The sequence below is a fragment of the Pipistrellus hanaki genome (genome assembly GCF_964339955.1).
Source record: "Pipistrellus hanaki genome assembly, chromosome: 11".
Taxonomy (NCBI): domain Eukaryota; kingdom Metazoa; phylum Chordata; class Mammalia; order Chiroptera; family Vespertilionidae; genus Pipistrellus; species Pipistrellus hanaki.
The window spans coordinates 8,504,002-8,528,584 of record NC_140513.1 but is presented as its reverse complement, the minus strand read 5'-3'; the positions used below and the strand labels follow the sequence as shown (position 1 = coordinate 8,528,584).

General features: G+C 50.0%; 1 protein-coding gene across 12 annotated transcripts in view; it reads right to left on the bottom strand.

Annotated features, from left to right (window-relative positions):
• Positions 1 to 24,583, bottom strand: part of ZNF618 (zinc finger protein 618) — a 148,957-nt gene that overhangs the window by 8,282 nt on the left and 116,092 nt on the right. For 2 of the 12 annotated variants that reach the window (XM_084899952.1, XM_084899962.1), the window contains 7 exons: positions 17,509 to 17,568; positions 16,875 to 16,964; positions 10,178 to 10,417; positions 6,372 to 6,455; positions 4,394 to 4,438; positions 3,387 to 3,464; positions 47 to 148 (listed from right to left, as the gene is read on the bottom strand). In XM_084899952.1, the coding sequence (XP_084756078.1) occupies positions 47 to 148; positions 3,387 to 3,464; positions 4,394 to 4,438; positions 6,372 to 6,455; positions 10,178 to 10,417; positions 16,875 to 16,964; positions 17,509 to 17,568 (699 nt within the window). The remainder of the gene's footprint in view (positions 1 to 46; positions 149 to 3,386; positions 3,465 to 4,393; positions 4,439 to 6,371; positions 6,456 to 10,177; positions 10,418 to 16,874; positions 16,965 to 17,508; positions 17,569 to 24,583) is intronic. The other 10 variants (XM_084899956.1, XM_084899957.1, XM_084899958.1 and 7 more) reach the window with 10 other exon arrangements.

Sequence of the window (24,583 nt, the reverse complement as noted above, 5' to 3'; positions counted from 1 at the left end):
GGGCAGGCCTCCAGGAGACCCCCGGCTCCGGCCTGGAGAGACCTACTGTTGTTGGCACTGTTCCTCTGGGCCGGGGGCTTCCACTTCTCCTCCACAACAGCAGGGGGCGACCGGGACTGGTTCGAGGTGATGTTGTTCTCATTGTCCGCTGTGGGCACCAAGGGGACAGAGCGTTACCCTAACGCAGTGGTCGGCAAACTCATTATTAGTCAACAGAGCCAATATCAACAGGACAACGATCGAAATTTCTTCGGAGAGCCACATTTTTTAAACTTAAACTTCTTCTAACGCCACTTCTTCAAAACAGACTCGCCCAGGCTGTGGTATTTTGTGGAAGAGCCACACTCAAGGGGCCAAAGAGCCGCATGTGGCTCGAGAGCCGCAGTTTGCTGACCGTGGCCCTAAAGCATCAGAGGCCTGTGGGCTAACAGACGAGAAAGAGAGAGAGTGTGGTGGGTGAGGGCAAGCATGCCTCCTGGGACTGCGGCCTGGAGCCGAATCCCGGCTCCTCCTTACACAGCTAGCATGTGATTGCGAAGCCTCATTCTCACCAGTTTGGAAAAATGAAGATAATCACACAAATGTGACACAACTGCTGAGAGGACTGACAAGAGATAACGTAGGGGAAGGGCGTAGCAACGTGCCCAGCGTGGAGTAAGTGCTGAGCAAATGGGGATCACAGCACCGGGTCTGGCTGGGAGCCCCCTCCCACGAGCCCCTCCCTCCCCCCCCCACACACATCCCCAGAATTCTAGCTCTGAAATGGGGGAGGGGTTCCAGTTACACACAAGTGACCTACTCTCATGTCTTCAGTGTGGTGGTGTTTTGTGGGTTTTTTTTTGTGTGTGTGTGTTTTGTGTGTTTTTTGTTTGTTTGTTTGTTTTTGAGTTTTCAGTATATTAATTAGAAATTTAGTTTATGAGGCTGGCATTATCCCGATCCAAAGCTAGACAAAGACATTACAAGAAACGACAACCAATATCCCTCATAAACATACACAAAAAGTCCTTAACAAAATATTAGCAAGTTAGATACAGTAATGTATAGAAAGAACAGCATATCACGAATAAGGAGTTTAACCCAGAAATCTAAGTTGACGTTAATAATTGAAACCCAATCAGTGTAATGCCCTATACTAAGTGTGTGGGGGGGAAATAGAAAAATCATCCCCACAGATATAAAGGCGCATTAAAATGTGACAAAACTCAACAGCCACCCACAACACAAACTCTGAGTAAACTAGGAAGAGAAGGAAACATCTACTTGGTAAAGGGCATCAGAGAAAACTTGGTGGAAATAAAAGGGATTATAAAGAAATACTACAAACAGTAGTAGTCCAGCAAATTAGATGACCTGAATGAAAGAGACATATTCTTAGAAAGACATAAACTACCAAAAATGACTCAAAAACCAGAAAATCGGAATCGTGGTTTCCAGGGCTGGGGTGCAGGGAGAGCCGGGCTGCATGGAGGCGGGGTGTGTGTGTGTGTGTGTGTGTGTGTTGGTTCTGGGTTGATGGTTAACCCATCAGACTGTCCTCTTAAAATCTCAATGAATCTGAGTTTAAAATGACCGAAGAGAAACCCATTAAAAAGAGTAACTGGTTAACTTTGAGATGGTGGCCTGTTCTTCATTTCCCAATTCCTCTGCATTTTCCCAATTTCTTTTAATGAATAGATCTTATATTTTAAAAAGGGGAAGTGCAGATCTTAAAATGGAAACCAGCAGCCTTTCTAGTGGACTTTCTTCACTAGAGCACATGGATTTGAAAGCCCTGGGTTTGAACCCAGCTCTGCCAGGGCTGTGGGTCACTTCTGGGCCTCAGTTTCCCCTCCTCCCCCCAAAACGCTGGGGCTGGACAAGCTGGAGGGTCATTCCCTCATTCTGACCGTCTGCAGGACTTGGGATCAAAGTTACTCAGCCTAGCATTAGATAACACTGCCTGGTATTGGCTGAATTAAAAAAATAAAGGTCCTCTCCACGTCTCAGATGCTGCTGTTGCGTGGGTGAGGTACTGTAAATGCTCTGTAAAAAGGCTGGATTTGTAGCTTGAGCTGGACTTAGCATTTACTCTGCGTGGCTATCCCTATGTACACAGGTGTACACACACACACACACACACACACACTCACACACACTCACGTCTGGTCTACAAAGAGCTGGATGCGAAGCTGGAATGAAGGCTGTCTCCCAGGGAGGGGCCAAAGCAGGAAGGAGGAAGAGCATGAGGCTAACATTTTCAGTATATTTTTTAGTAAGTTACTAAGCCAATCTGTGTCTCCGTCTCCTTACCTGTAAAGTGGAGCTAATACAGACACTTAACTCAGAGGGATGTTCTGGGGTTAAGGGAGGTCATATGTGTGAAACTCTTAGAATAAGTCCTGGCACCAAGGAAGAGCTCAAGTCATGTTAGCAGCTGTTTGGACCAGTGATTCTGTTCTCTGAGCCTCGGTTTCCTCATCTGTACAATAGGGTAATGTCAGCTAACAGGCTCGTTCAGATCCAACGAAATAACCACCCTGACACACGCTAATCGGCTCACTACATGTTAGCTGCCTTTAGTGTTATTCCTGCCAAAACTGGCTCCTGCCAGGGTCCCCTCCGGCACAGAAGGGGAGTTTATTAGCGGGAATTACCCTGTGCCATTCGGCAGCCTCTTAATGAGATCGGTGTTATCCGAGGCTGATCCCCCTTATCAGCAGCGCCGTGAACCGCGCAGATCATGACGTTTAATTTCTCTCTATGGAGTCAATCCTTTAATCCCGGCGCAGCCCGGCTGGGATGCCGCCCGGCTTTGCACTGGATTGCCTCCCACATTCTCTGCCCGCACTGGACCAGAACAAAGCAGCCCAAAGCTCTCCACGGAGAGAGTGGAGGTGCCTGGGGGAGGTGGGGGAGGTGCAGCTTTGATTTGCATTTTAATGGCCTCTGCCCAACTGCCTGAGGGAGGAGGGCCTAGCAGATTCTTCCCCAATCAGCCTCAGCTTCCAGAGGCTGGCAGAGCAGGGGAGGGGAGGGCTGGGGCTTCAGAGGAGGGAGGGCGTGGGTTGTGGGAGTTTCAGGCAGGGGTCCCAGAGCAGCCTTCCAACTGCTGTCTCTATTCCCATATGGTCAAGTCTAAGTGCCCCGAGCTGGCATTCAAGGCCTTCCCTGGGCCCATCTCTGGCCTCTGCTCTCCCTGACCTCAAGCCACACTCAACGCCCACCTTCACATCTCTCCCTGGTCAGTTCCTATTGGGCCTTTAGGCTCCCTTCCAGAAGCCTTCTTCAGCCCCGTGCCCACGCTCCGTGCTCTCCCGAGCCTGCTGTCCCCCCAAGCCCTCCCCGTGTGATAACGGATGGACCGGGGGTCTTACAGGCAGGCCCCATGTCCTGTGGCCGCTTACCCGCGTGGGACTGCATGTGCTCCAGCAGGTTGTTGTAGAACTGGAACTGGATCCCACAGGCGCCGCACGTGTAGGGTTCTGCGGGGAGAAAGGAAGCAGCGATTTAGGGGCAGAAGGACCTTGCTGCTGGGCTGTGGGCGGATTCGAAACTGGGAACCCCAACACACACAGGGGGGGCTCTGGGCCCAGCCTGATCTGCCCCTGGCACTAACGAGTGAGGGGGAGGCTGGGGGCAGGAAGGACCGGTGGGGAGGGGAAGACGTGCAGCCTCAGAGGGCTCGGATGGGTCAGGCAGCCATTTACTGAGTGCTTACTGTGTGCCAGGCACCGTTCTGGGCACGGGGATGGGCCGGAGGAGGCACCAGGGGCTCAGGGGCAGAGGCGGGGTCTTACTGGCTCCACAGCCCATCTGCCTGCCTGCAGAAGCACCTAGGCACCCCTGTTTGAATGAGCTGAGGTATGAATGAACCCCCAAACAAGGCAACGGACACAGAGGAAAGGGAGAGGAAGAAGAAACGGAACAGGGTAAGAAGTGGAGAAAGCCACAGAAAAGCAAGAAGTGGGATAAGACGGGGGAAGGGCAGGGAAGAGGGGAGGGCGGGACAGAGGGGGAATGACAGCACATGGGAACGGAACAAGGGGGCCTTTATCTCTCCTCTCTGTTCCCAATACTCCAGCCAATGCCCAGGAGGCGAGGGAGGAAGAAGGGGTGCAAAGGAGAAAGAGGAGGAGGATGGCTGACACGGGGCAGGAACGGGGAGGTCTGTGTTCCCGCAGGACTGCAGGCCATAGGCGGCTGCCACTGTAGGGGGTCTGCCTCGTCCCCCATCCCAACTCCTCCACCCACCTGGGCTGGGCACCCCTCCTGCCCTGCTCGCTGCCCTGCCTGCCTGGGAGGGAGGCCCAAGGTCAGATGCTCTGGGGAGGCCCCGAGAGCCGTGGCCACTCCGTTCGTTCCCTGCCCTGCCTCGCCCTCGCCAGCCCCCCCCCGTGGGATCCCCACTTACTCTGTAGGAGAGGGAAAGTATTGGAAATCAGGGGACTTGCCGTTTCTGCAAAAGAGAAACAGTTTAGCCAGGTCTCCTCCAGGCCTGGTGCTCCCGGATGACTGTCATTATCTCCATGGTTAACAAGTGGTGAGCCAGATGGGGCCCTCAGGCCAGGGGAGCACAGAGCCAGGCTCAGATTCCGGGGTGGGGCTGGGACACTGGGCAGGGCCATAGCACTCTTCTCTCCACAGGGGGGCGCCCCCAGAGCAAAATGAGCCATGTCCGCCCTCGGCCTTAGGACAGGAGGCTGCTTGTGGGTCCTGGCCCCGAGCGGGAGGGCTGTGCTTGTGAGGTGCTCTGCCTGCTGGAACCTGTCTCCCCGCTGCCTGGTGCTGCCAGGTGAGCCGCAGACGCAGGAGGTGGCAGAGCAGCGCGGGTGGATTAGACTGGGGTCCTGGCTCCACCACTTACAAGCTGGGGACTTGGTGCAACCACCCCCTTCTCCTGAGCCTCCGTTTTCTCATCCCAAAACGGAAGGTAACTCTCCTCCTGGGGCTGGGGCACACACGAAGACAGGAAAGACACACACACACAGCTCTGAACACATGCCAGGCACATAGTAAGCGCTCAGTAAACGGCGTCTGCCCATCACACAGCCAGTCCCGGTGCTGAGTATGGGCTCTGGTGGAAGGAGAGGCAGGGGGGCAGCCTGGCTGGCTCAGAGCAGAGACTCCCGGGAGGTCAGGGCTCCGGTCCTGATGCTTAGCCCCGTGTGGCCTCGGGCAGAACTCCACCACGGTTAAGCCCACCTCTTGGAGATGCTGCCGGATTACGTTTTTCAGAAGGGGTGAAGCAGCTTGGAAAAGCTGGTACGTTCTCTCCGTTGAGGGGTCCCGTCAGCATCCTCAAGCCACCCCAGCACACCTCACGCCCGTGCTCAGGGCCCTCGTGGAATAACTCCGTTTACTTAGAGATTGCACGAGTGGGTACGTAATCCCTGCAGGACGCTTGCTGAGCGCTCACCACGCAGGGGCGCCTGTGCTATTCCCACTTTACAGCGGAGGAGAACTGAGAGGCCAGGCCCAGCCGCCAGTTCACAGGACGCGGGGCTGAGGTTCGAACCTTGGCCGGAGACAGAGCTGGAGCTCAGACTCCTACGCAGAAGCCTCTACATTCAAATTCTGTGTTCCCAACTGTTTTGTAAAGCCCCTGATGGACGGCCAGGCTCTGTCCAGCATCTGTCTACACACAAGCAGTGCCCGGGTACGCTGGGCACAAGTGGAAACCGAGTAGGATGAATGGAACTTCAACTGTGCGAGAGAGGGAGTGCCAGTGTCAGAACTCTTTCCCCTTCCTGCCCTGGCCATCGCTGTGCAGACCGCCTGGCTATGCCTTTCTCAGACAGAGGCCGCTGGTGACTACCATCCCCCTCTCCCCCTGTCCCACAGCCCCGACAGGCTGACCCAGGTCTATCTGGGGAGAGGGGCCTTGGGCAGCTCTGTTCTAAGGCCCTCTCTGTTCTGCCAGGGTCTTGGCAGAGGCAGCCACCAGGGGGCGCCAAAACACTACTAAGAACCTCAGGCAAACCTTGGGCTGGCAGGGGCTGGAAGGGAACCGTTGGATGGGTTCCTGGTCCAAAGTGAAGCCAGAACTCTGGGCCTCTGTGGCTTACCAGGCCACAGCTCTCTCTGCCATAACCCCGTTGCCTCTTCTGGAAAGAAAATGGCTACGATGTTTTCCCTAAAAACGTAGAGATGGCTCTGTTAGGCCCAACTCTCTGGGGCCATGTGAGTAGATGCTGCAGGCTATGGGGAGGGAGGAGACAGGAAGGGCCACAGCTCCCCGAGATGCCCCCAGGCCCAGAAGGAGGCCCCTGGGTTTCTGCTCAGCCCCCTCCCCACACCACCAGCACGCATCATGGAGACCCCAGCCCACAGCGGGGAGCAGACGGAGCCGGAGGCCTCAGCACAGGGCCCCTGCCGCAAGGCACACTCACCGCTGGAGTTCTGGGAGCTGCTGTTCGTCTCTTCAAAGTGGTTTTGTGCTTTGCTCTCTACTCTCCGGCTGAAAGCGCTTTCTGCTGGTGAGGACGGGAGAGAGCGAGAGAAAACACCGGTGACTGATCAACACGAGGTCCAAAGGGGGGGCCTGCCAGAGGCGGCTCAGAGGCTGGGGTACCTGGGCTGAGGAGGGCCCAGGGCTTTATGTTGGGGAGATCAGCACCATGAGGAGCTCCAGGATCCCAAACCAGAACCGCCAGCTCCTCAAGCTCACCTGAGCTGCCTGATACCTTGTCAGGGCCCCAGGAGACCCTCCGGACAGTGCGCAGAGGGGGCGGGGGTCAGGCTTAGGAATGTGTGTGTGGGTGACCTGTCCAGGGGCACGCAGATGACACCCAGCCGAGGGAGCAGATGGCAAATGGGCCTGGGGCTCCCATCTTGGCCCCTGGGGAGCCACATGTGTGAGTGACACTGAGTCATGGGGACCTGCCCCCACTAGTGCCTGTGCCAGATCCCCCCGTTTCAGGCCCCACACGGAGCAGGGAGGAGGGCAGGCAGAGCGGGCGGGCCAGACAGCTCCACATGCCCAGTGGTCCCTGCGTGAGAGAAGGTGTGCCAGGCAGAGCGGGGGCAGCCCACACCCCAGCAGGCCCAAGGCCAGGTGAGGTCAGGTCAGAGTTCACTCAGGGGAAGGACCAGCTCCTGATGATGTCTTGGGCGTCTCCGCTGACAGGTGGCACTTTTCATAGCGGCTCACCTCCTCCCGGGCACTGCCTGTGACCCCAGAGGCAGAGAGGGCATCCAAGGCGGGAGATACCAATGCAGTGCCCACCTCTCCCCCACCTGCAGGAGGTACTGAAACGGGACATCCGGGCTGGGAGGGGACTCGGCTTTTCCAAGCAGCTCTGGGCACAGTGGGTGCTGGAGGCTCCAGGAGACAAAGATTCCCAGAAACAAGTCACTGGGTAGAACAGCCGGGCCAGCCCCTTTCTCAAGGAGAAGCCACTCGCACCGGGGTGTCCGAGAAGGTCACCAAGAAGAGGCCCATCTGGCTTCACTTAATCCAGCCTTCCCAAATGGATTTGGCCACTGAAGCCTATTTTTTTATTAAAAAAAATATTTTCATTGATTTCAGAGAGGCAGGAAGAGGGAGAGAGAGATAGAAACATCCATGATGAGAGAGAATCATTGGTCAGTTGCCTCCTGCATGTCCCCCTCTGGGGATCGAGACAGCAACCCGGGCATGTGTCCTTGATCGGAATCGAACCCGGGACCCGTCAGTCCACAGGCCGATGCTCTAGCCACTGAGCCAAACCAGCTAGGGCGCCTATTTTTTAATGATCAGATAGATGCCTTACTGTTCCTCAAAAAATGGCAGTCTCAGGAACCCACTTTGGGAAATGCCACTGTCCCCCAGTCCACCCCGTGCCAGAGGGGCCTTGCTCAGGCGGTGGGGGCCGGGGCTCTGGACGATCATTGGGGGGTGACGGGAAAGGAAGCCAGAGGTGGCTCCTGCAGGTCCAGCTCAATGCCCCACTCCCTGACCCAACAACGTCTCCTTCCCGCAGAGGCTGTCCCCCACATCACAAGGGTTATCCTATAGAATGCCTGCGCCCAGAGCCACCTGCCTGCCTCCTTCAAGGAGTCGTCTTTAATGGACAGAGAAAGGCCCTCAATTCTCTGCCTAGGGGAAGCAGGGAGGACTCTCATTCACTGAGCATCTACTATGTGCCAGGCACTGATTTAGATGCCTTACACCCAGGGTCTCTCTTCATTCTCCCAGTAGCTCTATGAGGTCCACGCCGTCACTTCCGTTTTACAGGACACACACACACACACACACACACACAGGAAAGTGAGCCTGTCAAGTTCCGGGGGCCGAGCGCGCCGCTAATCCTCTAAGGCGGCAGAATGAGACTTCATCCTCGCACAGGCAGACGCTTCCTTTTCCACAAGTGACTCCTTTCTGCGCCTTCATCCTCGCGCGGGCAGCGGGACGGGGACCCCTCTGCGGAGGGCTTCCACGCAGCCTCACCAATCCACTGGCAGAACTCAGGACAGCTGAGGTCGTAGTTCGTTTCCCAGTGCTCAGCTCAGAATGCAAATTTTGATCCCCTCTCCCTGCCCCAGGCACCTTGGGCCACAAACCAGTGGGCTATATGGTGGGCGAGGCCCCAGGCACAGGCCCGCACCTCCACCCAGGAAGAGCTGCCAGTCCCAACGCGGTGAAGGCAGTGACCACTTCCAGCTCTGCCATGCAGGCTCCTGCCCGCAGCCTGGTGTCCTCTGCTCTGCCCACCTGCTCTGCGCCCACCCCCCTTCACCCCCAAGTCTTCTCAGTCACAGAGAGGCAGCTAGAAGCAAGTCCCCCCGCTGCCACAGACCAAACAGCCCCTTCCAGGCAGCTCCCTGCAGGAACTACAGACGTAGAAACTCCCACCATAGGTCCAGAATAAAAAGCAAACACTTGAAACTCGCAATCCCATGATTTGGCTGAGCCCACATCTACCACCAAAGAGCCGGAGAGGACCAGCCTGTTCCTAGAAAAATACAACGGCTATCGGCTCTTCTCAACACAGGACCTCAAAGCCCACGATGCTCAAGGCTAAGGGCTCTCTCTCCTCCTGGGACATCTGCACGTCATCGGCCTATCTTCAAACATTTCTCAGGAACACAGCCTTGCCCCACAGTAGCCCACCGACCGAAGGAGAATGGCCAACACAGCTAGTCACCCGCCAGCCCAGCCTCCCGGGTCCCTGCCCTCAGCCTGATCACTTGTGTAATTAATGGGCGGCCCGGGGCCTCTTCAAAGCAACAGAAAGGTCCCTGATCCCAGAGGGACCACGTCATCGCTCTGCCCTACAGCACTTCCCCCCCCCCCGCCCCCAGGCAGGCGGCCCGAGGCTCCTTCCACCGGGAATGAACCGGGGTTCTTGAAAACTGGCGCCCAGCACACCATGCGTCTCCTCTGTTTTCCCGGGAGAAATACTGCTGTTCACCCTTCTGGGGGTCCGAGCCCCTCTCTGCAAGGACCGAGAAGACACTGGCGCCGGCATCCATGGGCTTCCTGCTGGGCCAGGGCCCCCGGAGCCAAGTCACGAGTAGAGGGAGGCCAAGAGCAGGTCGGCTACTCTGCTTCAAGAAATGAGTTCTTAGACCAGGCGTTCTGAAAGACGGGGCATGCAAGCTCAGGCCGAGGGGTTTCCAGGCAGGCAGCACAGATGGATGGACGGGGCTGGATATCAGACAGACAGACGGTATGACCACAATGAGCAATGGCACCGGCCACACAGCAATGGTGTTGGGTGGTCAGGAGGGAGGGGTGGGGACTGTGGAAAAAGGAAGGGCGCATGCTCTGTGGAAGGAGGCAGCTGTGGCTCAGCCCAAGCAGACTGTTGCTCTGCAGGAGAGCGGGCTGGGACTTGTCAATGTCAGCTGGAAGTCAGGTTTCCTCTAAAACCGCCTCACGTTCAAATGTTGGCACTGAATTTTAAACAGTCTTTAAAAACACCATTAGGCCATGTCTTAGGGGGCGAAATAGCCTCTTGCTTAAAAGGAGAAAAGTTTGCAAACTCTCTTGTACAACCCTCTGATTCAGGATAAGAAGACTCAGAGAGGTTAGTTAGGTGGCCCACCAAGGTCTCAGGGCCAGTCAGAGGCAGAGCTAGGACCCCGATGCGTCCCCCAGAACGAGGGGACCCCCACTCTTGCTCTTGCAAGGAAACAACGGCCCCAGGCACAGCGGTGGCAGGTGGGGGGAGGGGGAATGGAGGACGTGTGGGGTGACACAGGCTGTCGGTACCTGAGGTTGCCTTGTTGGCTGGCGATCCTGAATTTGGAGTGCGGAACGGCTGGGTTTGGGTGGCTGGAGGAGTGCGGTGTAAGAGGGTGGAGCATCGGACCACGGAGGCCGAGGCCTTTTTCCCCGACTGGTTCGTCTGGGTCTTCGCGGCCACGAAGCGTGGAGACGGGGAGACCTCTGGATGCGAGCACTCAGAGCCCGTGTCTGGATCGTCCGGCGGCTCCCACCCGGGGGCGGTACCTGAGAGGGGCACGCTCTCAGTCCCCCAGAGCCCTCGGAGCTGGCCGAGGGAGGGGCCTCTCGGGCCACAGCCCCCACCTCCGCCCCCCATGCTTCAGGGTGGACACTTCTTCTCAGTCCACAGAAAGCAAAGCCTGAGAAAAACCTGGGAGTCTAGAACCCTCCCCAGCTTCTCCTCGAGGCAAGCCTATCTCCCACGTTCCCCTCCACTGGCCCCAAGGGTGTATAGGCAGACAGGGAGGCAGCGGCTCAGAGAGGGACAGGCACCACGCCAGGGTCACAGAGCAGTTGGGGATCCAGCCGCGATGCATTTCCCAGGCTCCTAACTCACTTCATCCCATAGTTTACCCCATCAGCTGACCCTCTCACGTGCAATGCTGTCAAGCTGGAATTCCTGCCCGGGCTTTCGCAGAGGAAGGAAGAGTTTTAGACAGACTGGCTGATTGCTCTTCAAAGAAACATGGGTGGTATTTACACATAGAAGAGATATATTTTTTTTTATTAAGGTATTATATGTGTACGTAATCTCACTCATTTATGGATAATAAAGAACCTTATAAACTGATGAACAAAAAGATAGATACAGAGACAGTAAAGCAACAAACAGACTGTCAAATTACAGCAGGGAAGGTAGGGAGATATGGGGGAGATAAGAAGTCAGCCGAAGGACTTGTATGCACGCACATAAGCAAAACCAGTGGACGCAAAACTCTGGGGAGGGAGGGCTTGTCTGGGAGTGGGGGGGGGGGATTGGTAAGATAGAAGAGATATTCAAAACTAAGAGAACACAGTGATCTCTCCTTCCTGTGAAGTTGGAAGTTTCACTGGAGCAAGATACTCAGAGAATGTATGGATTTGGAAAAAGTAACAGTACCACTGAGGAGGAGAAGAGACGGGGGCCAGGGGTGGGGGGACTCCCGGAAGGAGAGGGGAGGGGAAATGAATCTGCAGCAAACGGGCATCGTGGGATCCAAGGCTGGGGGTGGGAATGAGTGGGAGCCGGATCCACAGGTCTCATCCGGGAAGCCCTCCTTGTGGATGTCAGTCTGAGGAAAGAACCGGAGACCTGACACTCTGGCCACGACGGAGCCGCTGGTATGGGACCAGCCCTCCTCCAGATTCAAGGCAAAGCTGGACAGAGCACGTGAAACAACGGTTTTCAGACCTTGGACAGAAGGAGGCGCAGGGCTCCTGTGAATCATGGCAGAAGACCCCCCTGAGCCCCGTGACCACTCCCGCTCCCGGCCTGGGGAGACCTTCTGGACCCTAACACCGAGGAGACGCCCCAAGTAAGCACCCCAGTCACCCTGACCTGAGGAGTCGGCGGCCAGAGTTCAGGGCTTCCAAGATGGCTGGGGTTTGAAGGGCGGAAGGACAAAGAAGGAAGAAAGAAGGACCCCCTGCAAAGCCTGGCAGCCAACAGTGACCTTGGCTGTGAGTGAGTGAGGGGTCAGGGTGGGCAAGGTTACAGGATGTTTGAATTCCCATTTGCCAGAGAGGAGAGCTTGCTGAATACCTTGGGCATTCAGCTGAGCCCCAGAAGAGCCAGGCCTCAGAGGGATTACGCTAACCCTTATCCAGGAGTGATACATTCCAAGACCTCCAACGAATGCCTGAAACCGCAGAGAGTACTGAATCCTAGAAGCACTGTGTGTTTTTTGTTGTTGTTGTTGTTGTTGTTTTTTGCTAGGCATACATATTTGTGACAAATTTTAATTTTCAAATTAGGCATACTAAGAGACTAACAACAAGGACTGGTAAGAAAACAGAACGGTTATAACAACAGACTGTAATAGAGGTTATGGACATGGCGTTGGGGCCTTTATTAAAATCAGGCTTGTTTGGAATACAAGCCCTGTGCACTGTGACAGCCCATCTGATAGCTGAGACAGCTCCCGGGGCGGAGAGGGAGTCACACAGCCTGGATAAGGCAGACAAAGGGATCTCTCCTGTTCCAAGAGGGACGGAGCAGGAGGGCATGAGATTTCAGCCTGTTACTCAGAACAGTGTGCAGCTTAAAATGTACACATTGTTCATTTCTGGAATTTTCCATTTACGATGTTTACACCACAGTTGACTCAAACCACGGAAAGGGGAACCGCGGATAAGAAGAGGCTACGGTGCTCCAGACCCACTCCAACACAGCTTGCAATCGAGCCTTGGAAGCATCAAGCTAATCTGTATTAACGGCCTACCAGAACAGAATGAGACATTTTTCAGATGAAGATAGCGAAATCCAGACACGCAACAACAGGGCATCCACACAGGCAGCACAGAATTAAAAAACGATGCCACCAGGTGGAGCAGGAAAATGTGAATGATACTCAACAGGAAAATAAATAAATAAAACAGTCAACAGAAACATACAAAAATGACAGCAACCACAGAATCTGCAGACAAGGACCTTAAAGCAGCTATTATAAATATGCTCCCAAGATTTAAAGGATAACATGAACATCAGAAAGAAATTACGTCAAACAGAACCAAGCGGAAATTACAGAGATTAAAAAAATATATATATGATAGCTGAAATGGAAAATTCACTTAATGGGTATTTCCAATGGGGGGAAAAAAAAATGTAAGACACCGTAGAAGAAAAGATCAGCAAACTTGAGAACAGGGAACTTGATACAATCCAAATAGAAACACAGCGGGAAAACAAGGCTGAAACACTGACATCATTAAAAAATGTAACACACATGTAAATAAAGTCTCAATAGGAGACAAAAGAGAAATTGGGGAAGAGAAAGTATTTATGGAAATACTGACTGAAAATTTTCCTTGATGAAAAATAAAAAACCCACTGATCCAAAAAGCTCTACAAACCCCAAAGAAGATAAAGCCAAAGAATACTATATATCCATAATCAAATTAGTAAAGCCAGTATTATAGAGAAATATTTAAAATAATCCACAGGAAAAAAAGATACATTAAGTATAGAATAACAAACAGAATGACCTTTGACTTCTCATAAGACACAACATAAGAAGATAAAATAATGACATTTTTTAAAGTGCTAAAAAAAAATTCTCAACCCAGAATTTCATATCCAGAGAAGCTGTCCTTCAAAGGGTGAAATAAAAATATCTTCAGTTAAGAAAATCTTTCACCAACAAACCTACAATGTAAGAAATGTTCAAGGAAGTTCTTCAGGGAATAAAGGAAAAAGATAATAGAGGAAATTCAGATTTATATAAAGAAAAAGTACAGAAAACCATAAACATGTAATAAATATAAAAGGCACTTTCTCTCATTTCTTAATTATTTTAACAAAGAGTTGACTATTCAAAGCAAAAAGTAATTGTTATTTGTAACTTATTATGTATGATATATATATTAACACTTATATGATATAAGGATAGCACAAAGGACAGGAGGGTAGTAAATGGAAGTATGCTGTGATAAGGTTCTCACATAACATAAGAGATATAAAGTCATGGTAGACTATAATACATTAACATCATATATCATAAACCGCAAAGTAACCACTAAAGGAAAAGTAGTATAGGTGGAAAGCTAACACAAGAAAAATTTTAAAATTCTTGATTAATATCAAATGAGACAAGACAAAAAAATGAATAAGAAATGAAACAAATAGAAATACAACAAGATAAAAAACTTAAATCTAACCATACCAAAATAATATATTAAATATAAATGGGTTAAACACTTCCTTTAAAAGGCAGGGATTGTAAGGCTGGATAAAGCAGTGAGAACCAACTACTAGTATATGTATGCACTTAAAGTACAAAAACACACATAAGTAAAAAGCAAAGGATGAAAAGAGATATACCATGCAAACACTAATCCTAAGAAAGCTGTAGTGGCTATATTAATATCAGATAAAGTAGATTTCAGCCAAGGGGTATTACCAGATATAAAGAAGGGCATTGAACAATTTTAAAAGGGACAATTCATCCTGACATAAGGATCCCACATGTGTGCACCCAAAAACAAGTTTCAAAATGTATGTATCAAAACCTGACAGAACTAAAGGGAGAAACAACATAACTAGAATGAAAGTTGTAGATTTTAACTCTCCTCTCTCCGTATTTGATAGAGCAAGCATAATTTTTTTAAAAGCCTGGAAAGGTGTCGAGATCTAAACAATATTATCAATCACTGTAACCTAACTGACACGCCATGCAGGAAATACTCTTTCCAACTCATCCTGTGAGGCCAGTATCACTCTGATAACCCAAATTAGACAAGAACATTACATAAAAAGATAAGTACACTGCTGGTTGGAGTGTAAAATGGTATAATCGCTTTGAATAACAATTTGGCTGTTTCTTAAAAGTTAAACATACACCTACTGTATGATCCCAGCCATTCCATTCCCAGATATTTACCCAAGAGAAATGAGGGCATTTGTTCATACAAAGATGTGTACAAAAATGTTCACAGCAGCTTTATTTGTATTAGCTCTAAACTGGAACAACCCATGTGTCCACCCATAAGTGAATAAAAAAAAAAATTGTGGTATCTATACAGTAGGTCTTCGAATAATGTTAATTTTGTTCAATGCCATTTCATTATAACATTGGTGATATGCTATAGGAACTTAACTCTTTTGTCAATTTAGCCGTACAGAACCCATTGACAACTTAAAGAAATGAAGTACGGATACATGCAAACACGAAGAATCTTAAAACAATTATGGTGAGTGAAAGAAGCCAGACACCCCTATACAGACAATAAAAGAGTAAGATTCCATATATGCAATATTCTAGAAAATGCAAAGTAATCTATAGAGATAGGAAGCACATCAGTGCTTGCCTGTGATTGGATGGGAAAGTGGTGATGAAGGAATTCTAAAAGGGCACAAGCAAACTTTTGGGAGTGACAGATACGTTCCTAATCGCTTTCCAAGGTTCAAAGCCAAGCTCCACCTCTTGTTAACCCCGTGAGTGTAGTCACCTTATTCCGGAAATTTGCGAGAACAGAAGCAGCAGGGAAGGTGCTCTCCACAGGCTGAAACCGTGGTTGCAGGCTGGCCTTGCAACTAACGTCCAAGTGCATTCTGGGTAGCATCCTCTCCAGGAACCAGGGAGCAGGACAGATGTCCACCAATGGCTGCCAGTCGGCCCATGGAAAGAGGGATCCTCAGAGGGCCCAGGCCATGGAGTTCAAGCCCAGCCACAGTCAGCACCAGCATCGCTAGTCAAATGGATGGGTCGTGCCCACCAAGGGGACACTGTTCTGGTCCCTCCAATATGGACCAGAACATGTGGCGGGAAATGGATGGCCCATACATCCCTAGCCTCACTGGCAGGATGGGTTCCTCTAGTTGGGCCACCTGGTCTACCTGCCTGAGGGTTCGGAGATGCCTAGAATTCAGACCTCTGGGCTGGAAAGGCCTCAAGAGCTCCCGCAGAAGGGAAACCTGAGCCCAGAGAAGGGACATGACAGGCAAGAATCCTAACCCAGGTACGGATCTCAGGATGGGAGCTCTCGCCCATGGGAGACCCCCCACCTCTGCTGCTCTGCCCAGAGGGAGGACTTCCTGGGGAAGCTGCCTACACCGTCCGCTAACCTTCCCGCCCACCTGAATGCCTGGGGTGGGGTGAGGGGGGGCAGGTGCCTGTGCTGCAAATTTCAGGTCTTTAGAAGGGTCATGGGCCTCCCAGACCTTAGGCAGCTTAAACCCCTGCTGACCTTGCATAACCTCTCCCTGTCTCTGGACCTATGACCCCCCATTTAGAGATTGTGAAGTGGGATCCGCACAGCTCTGTCCTAAGAAACAAAATCGGGGGTACATCCTGCCCTGGGAAGTTGGTTAAGCCCCGCCTCCACCTGGATTTTGGTTGAGGACTGAAGGCCTCCAGCTCACATGCTAGGGATGGAAGGGTGAGGGAGCCCGCTCCAACCTCCAGAAGTGGCACTGGGGAATCGGCAGCTTCAGGAGAACGGAAGGCTGCTATGTCCCTGTGGGAAGAGCCCTGAGAACCTTTTCCCTTCTCAACCGAACAACTGGAGGCCAGACACAGGACGGGGCCTGCCCCAGGTCACATGCAAGGCTCTGAATCCACGGGGTTAACACCCCGGGCTCTGAGTCCTGGCTTAGCATTCCAGTCACACCCTTCCCACCAACAAGGACAAAGAGGAGCTGTCCTGCACAGTGGCCATGTCTGGGTTAGGCTCTGCGTGGGTTCAGACTGGGGCTGCACCACGTGGTGCTGGCTTTGGGGCTCGGGATTCAGGAACATGATTTGGAGGTGCTCAGAAAAAATGGGGACAGAGCCACTGAAGGACTCGGACGAATGGTGCCCACCCTCTGAAACCACTGTTGGAAGACTCGGGCTTTCCCAGCTATTCAAGGTGGCCCCAGGTCACACCTGGACACCTACAGACTGGCCCAGACCAAGTTCACCTTCAGTTTCACCTCCCCTACTAACACCCCGGAGCCTGGCACTACGGCTTGGCCCACCCTCCCCCAACAACAAAAGGTACTCACTGATGGGGGCGTGTAAGGCCACATGCTCCTGGTAGGGTGTGTAGTACTTGTACTGCTTCCCGCAGAATTCACAGGTGTAGTTGCCGGTTTCTGTCCAAGAAGGAGATAGAAGTGTGGGAACAGGCGCCTGGTTCCCATCCAGAAGCAGCAGCGTGCTCTCCCCACCCCACCCCCAAACTCCTCCTCCTCGTTCGGGGACAACAGACTAGAATTGGGAGCCTGCTGGAGTTGACTACTATCTAAATCCAAATCCCAGCTCTGCCAACTGGAGCTGTGTGACCTTGGGCAAATCTCTTAACCTCTCTGTGCCTCAGTTTTCCTATCTGTAAAACAGGGGTAATGATAGGACCACCTTATAGGATTGCTGTGAGGATTAAATTTCCACGTCAAGTGCTTAGAACAGTACCTGGCACACGCTGTCCTCCCTCATCGCTCCACCCTCAGGCCCCGGTGCTCTGGAAATGTGTGGTGACCCGAGCGGCCCTCCAGTGCCCATCTCTCTACCGGCCCCTTTGCCACGGCCACACTGGGGTCCCCTCATCTCCAGGACCTTTCCCTGCCCCCAAGCACCCCACGCCCCCCAGCAGAAGAGATCACTTCTTCCTCTCAGGTCCCACCAGACTTTTATTTTTACCTCTCTTTTGGGTCTGCCTAACTTCTTTCTTCTTAAAAATTTCTGATGTAATATTGTTCACTGGGGGAAAATTATAAAATATTGATAAATACAAAATTAAAAAAAAAAAAAAGAGAAATTTCAATCATCTGTAATCCCCAACACAAAGAGTAGCAGCGGCCCCTTGGGGAGAACCTTGCACCTTGCCCCAGACCCCGCCCCTCACTCCCCTTACACTGACATCATCTGACTGGCTGCTGTGGGCCTTGAATGGGCGGCCCGATCTATATCCTCTTTGTAACCCAGTGCATTCGATCAGCAATACTTTGTGGCCATCTTGCTTAATCAATAAATTTCGATCTCTCCTGCACTTATTGGCTGCGTGCTTCCCACTGGACTTTAGAATTTGCTGCGCTGGTCCCCTCCATCAGGGACATTCAGAATGCCTCCCCAAATTTCCCCTTATATATATCTATATAAGCAAGTAATGCTACGATCCACATCCTTGTAGTGTTTTTTTTTTTTTTTTTTGCACACGGGCTCATTATTTTTGCACATCATTGCAAAATAAAAGATTAGTGTGCATAATCTCTGTACATTATTTCCACGGGATAAAGGGAGGATATGCATTTTTAAAAGCTTTTGATAACCAAAGCACCATCAGGAAGATGACTATTTCCATACGTGGTAGCAAGCATTAGATATTATTATCTTAAGTTGTGACTTGATAGCGGAAACCATAATGCACTGCTGATTTTCTTTTCCACCTCTTTGAGTTGCAAGGAAATTTACTATTTTTCATGTTTGATTGCAGTTTTTCTTTCATGACTTCTCTGTGTTTGCCGCCAATGTTTCCACAGGTACACTTACCTTTTTCAAATCACTAAGACTCCGTAGATTAAAATACCAACATTTTGTTCTTTATATTAGTTACAAGTATTTTTGCTCAAATTGGCTTCTGACTCTGTTTGTGGGATTTCTGTCTCACTAGAGAAACTTTGAAATTTGCTTGTAGTTAAATGATTTTTGTAACTGAGTCATGAACACTGGAAAAGATCTATTTGCTATTTGCAAGATTCAAAGTTGTTAGGTCACCTGGATCCCTATGTAATCTCATTTGTCTACCTGCTCTGCCAAAGACTCACTGTAGGAAATCCTCTCATTTCACGGTATTTCGGTATTTCTACATTTATTTTGTGTATCCTATCTAATAAAAGGGTAATATGCAAATTAACCGTCACTCCGTCACAAAGATGGAGGTGCCCATAGCCAAAGGATGCTAGTGCCCAGTCCCCTCAGCCCTGCCAGAGTCCCCCAGTCCTGGGGAGAGGGCAGCCGCTGAGAGTGGGCAGCGTGAGCAGCCTGGTGGAATGCTTGCTTCCTCGCCACTGTGATGAAGCACGCATTCCACCCTGGCAGGAAGGCCTCTGGGCAGCACGCACACATGAAGCATCCTGCCCCAGCCGTGGAGAGCCTCTGGGCTGCAGAGAGCCTCTGGGTAGTGGGTGTGGAGCAGCCAGGCCTTGAAGAGAGCAGAGAACCACAGGGAGTGGGCCTAAGCCTTCAGTGCTCCCGATTGGAGAGGGTGCAGGTCGGGCTGAAGGACACCCCTCACCCCCATGCATGAATTTTGTGCACCGAGCCTCTAGTTTAAAATAATGTTGATAATAATGTTAATAATAAGGATCAGGGATCCCAACCTTCATTGCAAATGGTGCCCTTTGTTAAGATTGCCCTGTTTTGTAGTGCAGTCCTTCTCAAAGTGAGGTCCCTGGGCCAGCAGCAGCAGCAGCACCACCTGGGAATCTATTGCAAATTTTCAGGAGGTAACCAAGTCAGATTGAAAGAAGAATTCTAGGGATGGGATCCAGCAACCCATGTTTTCATAGACCCCTTAGAAAAATTCTAATGCTCGGGAACGTTTAAGAACCACATTTTATTAGTTTGCTTGGCATGAATGTTATTAATTCTTGGTAATTGTTATCAGATTCTCCTTTCTACATGTTTGCATGAGCCTAGAGACATCTCCCTGAATTTCCCTGTGCCTTCATTCATTAAACAGATACCGCGCCAAATGCCGGCACAAAAATGTTGAGCAAAAAGTCATGGCTCCTGCCTTCAAGGAGCGTACAGTCTGGAAAAGGAGACAGAAAAATCAAATGATCATGCAAATTCATAACTGCAACGTGGCGGTAGGTGCTCTTAAAGGAGACATTCACAGTGCTATGAAAATTCTAATGGGGAAACCAATTTAGTTAAGGAAGCAGCAAAGAGTTTCCTGAGAAAGAGAAAAGATAAAGAATTAACTAGGCATGTCTTTAATAAGGCATTAATAATTAATAATTGGATTATTTTAAATTAACCTGAGAACCTTTGTCTTTTAATAAAGGAGATCATGCCTTTTGCTTTGATGGCTATATCTGACTTGGTTTCACTTGTTTTATTTCTTTTTTTTTTGCTTCACCTTTCTGGTTTGTTCAACTTGAACCAACAAAATTTCAGTTGTTTGATGCATGGAATCTTTTCTTTGCATTTCCATTATCCTCCAATATTCAATTATTTCCCAACATTCTCCATTGTTTTAGACAGTGTATAAGATATTATTTCTCTAAATGTCATAATCAAGCAGGAAATGATATTTTCATATCTACTGCCATTGAGAAGGGAGTTTAACTCAGTGCTCCTCAAACTTGAACATGTGTAAGAATCATCTAGGCGGAGACTGTTACAACAGAGATAGCCGGGCCCCACCCAGAGGTTCTGATTCCACAGGCCTGGCGTGGGACCTACAGATTTCCGCTTGTAGTAAGCTTCTAGGAGATGCTGCTGCTCGGGGGACCACACTAGGAGCAAGACTGGTTTAACCGACCTTTACTTTATCCCTCACTATTCCTGCCTTCTTGTGTTTTTAAACTAATTTTTAATATTTTAGGATAATCCTTGTCTTTTGCATTAATTTTTACAATCAGAATTGCAACATTATATATGTATATGTATATATACATGCATATATATACAGATACACATATTGTATATTATATATACACACATATGTGTGTGTGTATATATATATATATATATATATATATATATATTTTTTTTTTTTTTTTTTTTAAATTTATTTCAGAGAGGAAGGGAGAGAGAAATAAAAATATCAATGATGAGAGAGAATCATTGATTGGTTGCCTCCTGCACACCCCATACTGGGGATAGAGCCCGAAACCCCAGTATGTGCCCTGCCTGGGAATTGAACCATAACCTCCTAGTTCATAGGCTGACACTCAACCACTGAGCCATGAAACCAGGTGCAACATTTTAATCTTACTTCTAGTTTATCTGGCTTTATTGCTTATTATTTTGTTATATTGCAATACTGCGAATTATTTCCTCATACTGAAGCCCTTAAGTGTGTTCTACTCCATAGAGAATAACTTCAAGTAATTTCCTGAATATGGATGGGGACATAGAAGATATAATATGTTTTTGAGATCTGGCTTTTTCCTTTACACATACATCACAGCTTGTCTAGATATAAAATCCTTAAATTATAACTTTTTCCCTTCAAAACGATTTCATTATCTTTGGCATTTAGTATTGCAGAAAAGACTGAGACACGTCCATTTTGGACCCACTTGTATATAGCTTGCTTTTTAAAAATATTTAGATGCTGTACAATTTTTCTTTTTATATGTATAGTTTTGACAATTCACTAAGATATATTTAGTTAGGGATCTCCTTATACTGACTCTACCTGACATAAGACAAGCCCTTAAACCTACATACACAGGCCTTCCTTCAGTTGAGCAAATTTTTCTTCTATTATATCTTTACAGTAATGCTTCTGTCCCACTGGTACAATATCATCAATGATCTGGAACTGGTTCTCCATTCTCCATATTTACTTTCCCTCTTATTATCTCATCTGCTCAAATCTGTCTTTCACATCATTAATTTCATGTCCATGGACTGACTCTACTCTTTACTACCTGCAGTGGAAGTTTTAGTTCTGTTCTTATATTTTCAGCTACTTTGCAATCCTTCCACTCCTCACACTTCTCTCTCTGCCCTTTCATCTTATCCTGCTGCTTTCTCACCATACAACTCTGGACTCCTGTTTCACCGGGTCCATGCTATGAACTGTACTGTGTCTTCTACAAATTCAGATGTTCACACGCTACTTCCCAATGTGATGGTATTTGGTCAAAAGTAATCTCAACAGAACCCAACCACACTGGCACTCTGATCTTGGTTACCAGCCTGCAGAACTGTGAGGAAATAAATTTCTGTTGTTCAAGCTAAGCATTGTTAAAGCAGCCCAAGTAGCCCAAGACAGGGCACATTCTCTTATAATCAACTGTGGCTGCCAGACAGAATTTTCATCTAGATCTTGCAAGTAGATCATTTTTGGAGGTATGCTCTTCCCCTTAGTCTCCTAAATTATCTTTTTCTTGTGATGTGGAATTTTATAGCTCCCCATGGTTTTATTTATTTGTTTATTTTCCAAGTCAGTCTTCCTTATCCACATATAAAAATCAAGTAACCTAAAGACAAATCCAGACTTCTCTGTTTCCGCTGGCACAAATGAACTACTCTGAATCTTCTCATTACCATGGTAGACCATTACCATGGTAAAAATTCTCAGATCTGGAGCTGGAGAGCAAGCTGGCACACAGGACCCCTTAAGCCAGCTCCCTCACCGAGCAGGACGCCTCTGCTCTGCCATGGCTTTGGCTTCCTCCTCAAGTACCTAACTCTCTAATTTGCTCAGCTGATGTGGATGGGGAAGGCATACTTCCCAGCATGCACTGCTGCCAGGTTTCTTCCTCTCCCAACCTACAACCGCTATTTGTGACAACTAGCCCCCTTCACAGCGCGCCATGCTGCTACTGGCTCCTCTTATTCTACGCCTCATCAGCCTTAGGGTTCTGTGGCATTGGCCTGCTTGTAAGAAGTGTCAGGAGCCCAAGCGGCAGCAGTTTTAATTCACCAGGCAGCTCCTGAGTAGTAACAAGGGACAGCATCACGCTATTCTAGCAGCCTCACTTCCATAGTGCCAAGCTGGGAGCAGCGGGGTGGGGGGTGGAAAGTGGGGAGGGACGGACACGACAAACTCAGTTCAATTTTCTCAATGCAACTCGGTACTGCCTCAGCATCATCTGTGACAATTCCTCCCAGGTCCTAGCACGGGCTGCTGTAAGGCTTAGTCGTCGAAGCATAGAACAAGGTTCATCTTGTTCTGCACCTTCCGGGTAATAGGGACCCCTTATTTAATGCTTCCGTGTCAGTGTCAAGGACTAATCCCTTTAGAAGTATAATCTGAGCTAATCTCCATGACAATCCTGAGAGGGGAGTTCCATTGTCATCGCTGCATTTTAAGAATTAAGGAAGTGGTGGATTAGAGAGATTACAGTATTTGCAGGATGTCCCAGGGTGATTAGGGGTAGAGCTGGGATTCCTACTTGGGATGGCTCTTAAGCTCTCACTCTCAACGACCCCTTGGCAGCACTGCTCACGTGTGACGCCCTGAATATGAGCCAGGTGCTGGCCCATGCATCCTGCAGAACAGATCGCCGTTCTTGTCCCAGTTTACAGAGGAGTCAAAGGAGGCTCAGAGCGGGTAAGCAGCTAGTAAACTGGTGATGCCAGCATTCAAACGGGGCCTGTTGGATTCGAAAGCCAATTTTCATAATTATAACGCAGACATGGAAGGGTAGTGCTGTATTTCGACACCCCCCCCCCCCCCACCGTCCTGTATCTGTTCTAGCACAGGTCTGCGTCACATCTGGATCTCCCACAATCTACCTTCTGGCAGTGTTTGTGTTGTGGTTTTCATCATTCTATCTTCAAAATTACTTCAATGTCACTGTTTACTGAACATTTACTATGCATATGACAAGCACAGTGCTAACCATTTTACAGATATTATCACATCTGCAGTTTCCTGAGAGTTTAAGAGCAAAAATCAAGCAGGGAATTATCCCCTGTGAGGAAGGAGGGAGAAAAGGCATCCAGGGGCCCAGCAATGCCTCCCAAGGGCCTGGGACCAAGCGGCTTCACTGTGGAAGTTCCCTCGATTCCCTTCCCTCCGATTTCCACTTCCTTTCGCTCTATGTCTGTGTGTATGTTTTCGCAGGCTGCCTTCGTCCTTAGTGCGATGAGGCAGAGCCCACGAAGGCCTTCCTTGCCGGGAGTAGGACAGGCACAGGAAGTAAATGTACATTTTTGAGGGGCTGGACCAGTCTCACTTGTGAGACCCTCCCCACCACCACCGTTCCATTCTCCATGCAGCCAAAACGGTCCTCCCAAAATGCAGGTTGAACGAAGTCCCTTCCCCATGTAGTGCACTTTCCTGGCTCAGCTCACGGCCCTCAGGATTAGGTCTTTCGGTCTAAAGAACTTCGTGGGGTATGCGAGCCTCTCCAAGACCTGAATTCAGAATCGACTGGCCTTTCTATTCCCAGAAAAGTGCTGCTCTCCTGCCTTTGAGGGGGGTGCAGGGGCTCATCCCCACCCTGGTCCCCACTCAGAAGCCTCATGGATCCCCAAGGCTGGTCAGGCACCCTGGCACCCGCAGCCGCCCGTGCTGTAGTATGCTGTGACCATTCCTTACTGACCTGCGGGCTCCCCCCGTATTCCCCACAGGGAGGGCCCCATCTGTCTTACTCACTGCTGCGCCCCACAACACTCACTACAGGGGTGCTCACATGCGTGGCTCCTGCCTCGGGGGTCTCTAAAACGAAGACAGATTGTCGGCCTATGGCTCCCCTGGACAGCTCCCCAGGCTGATAAACCCCTTCCGGTGACAGTAACAAGTTGTTTTCCGAGCACCTATTATGTACCAGGCACTGTGCTAATGAACAGGTGATTGATAGCCACGATCTCATTTAATCCCCCAACAAACCTGCAGGGAAATGTCACCCTCATGCCACAGGTGAGGAGCCGAGGCTCAGGACGGCTAACAGACTGCCAGGGCACCAACCAGGTGCCGCCTTCACTGCTCTGACCTGGACCCTGCGCTGCCCTGCTTCCCAAAAGCTACACCTCCACACCGACTGGCCCGTTTGGCAGGCGGGCAAAGTGAGGTGCAAGAAGGCCA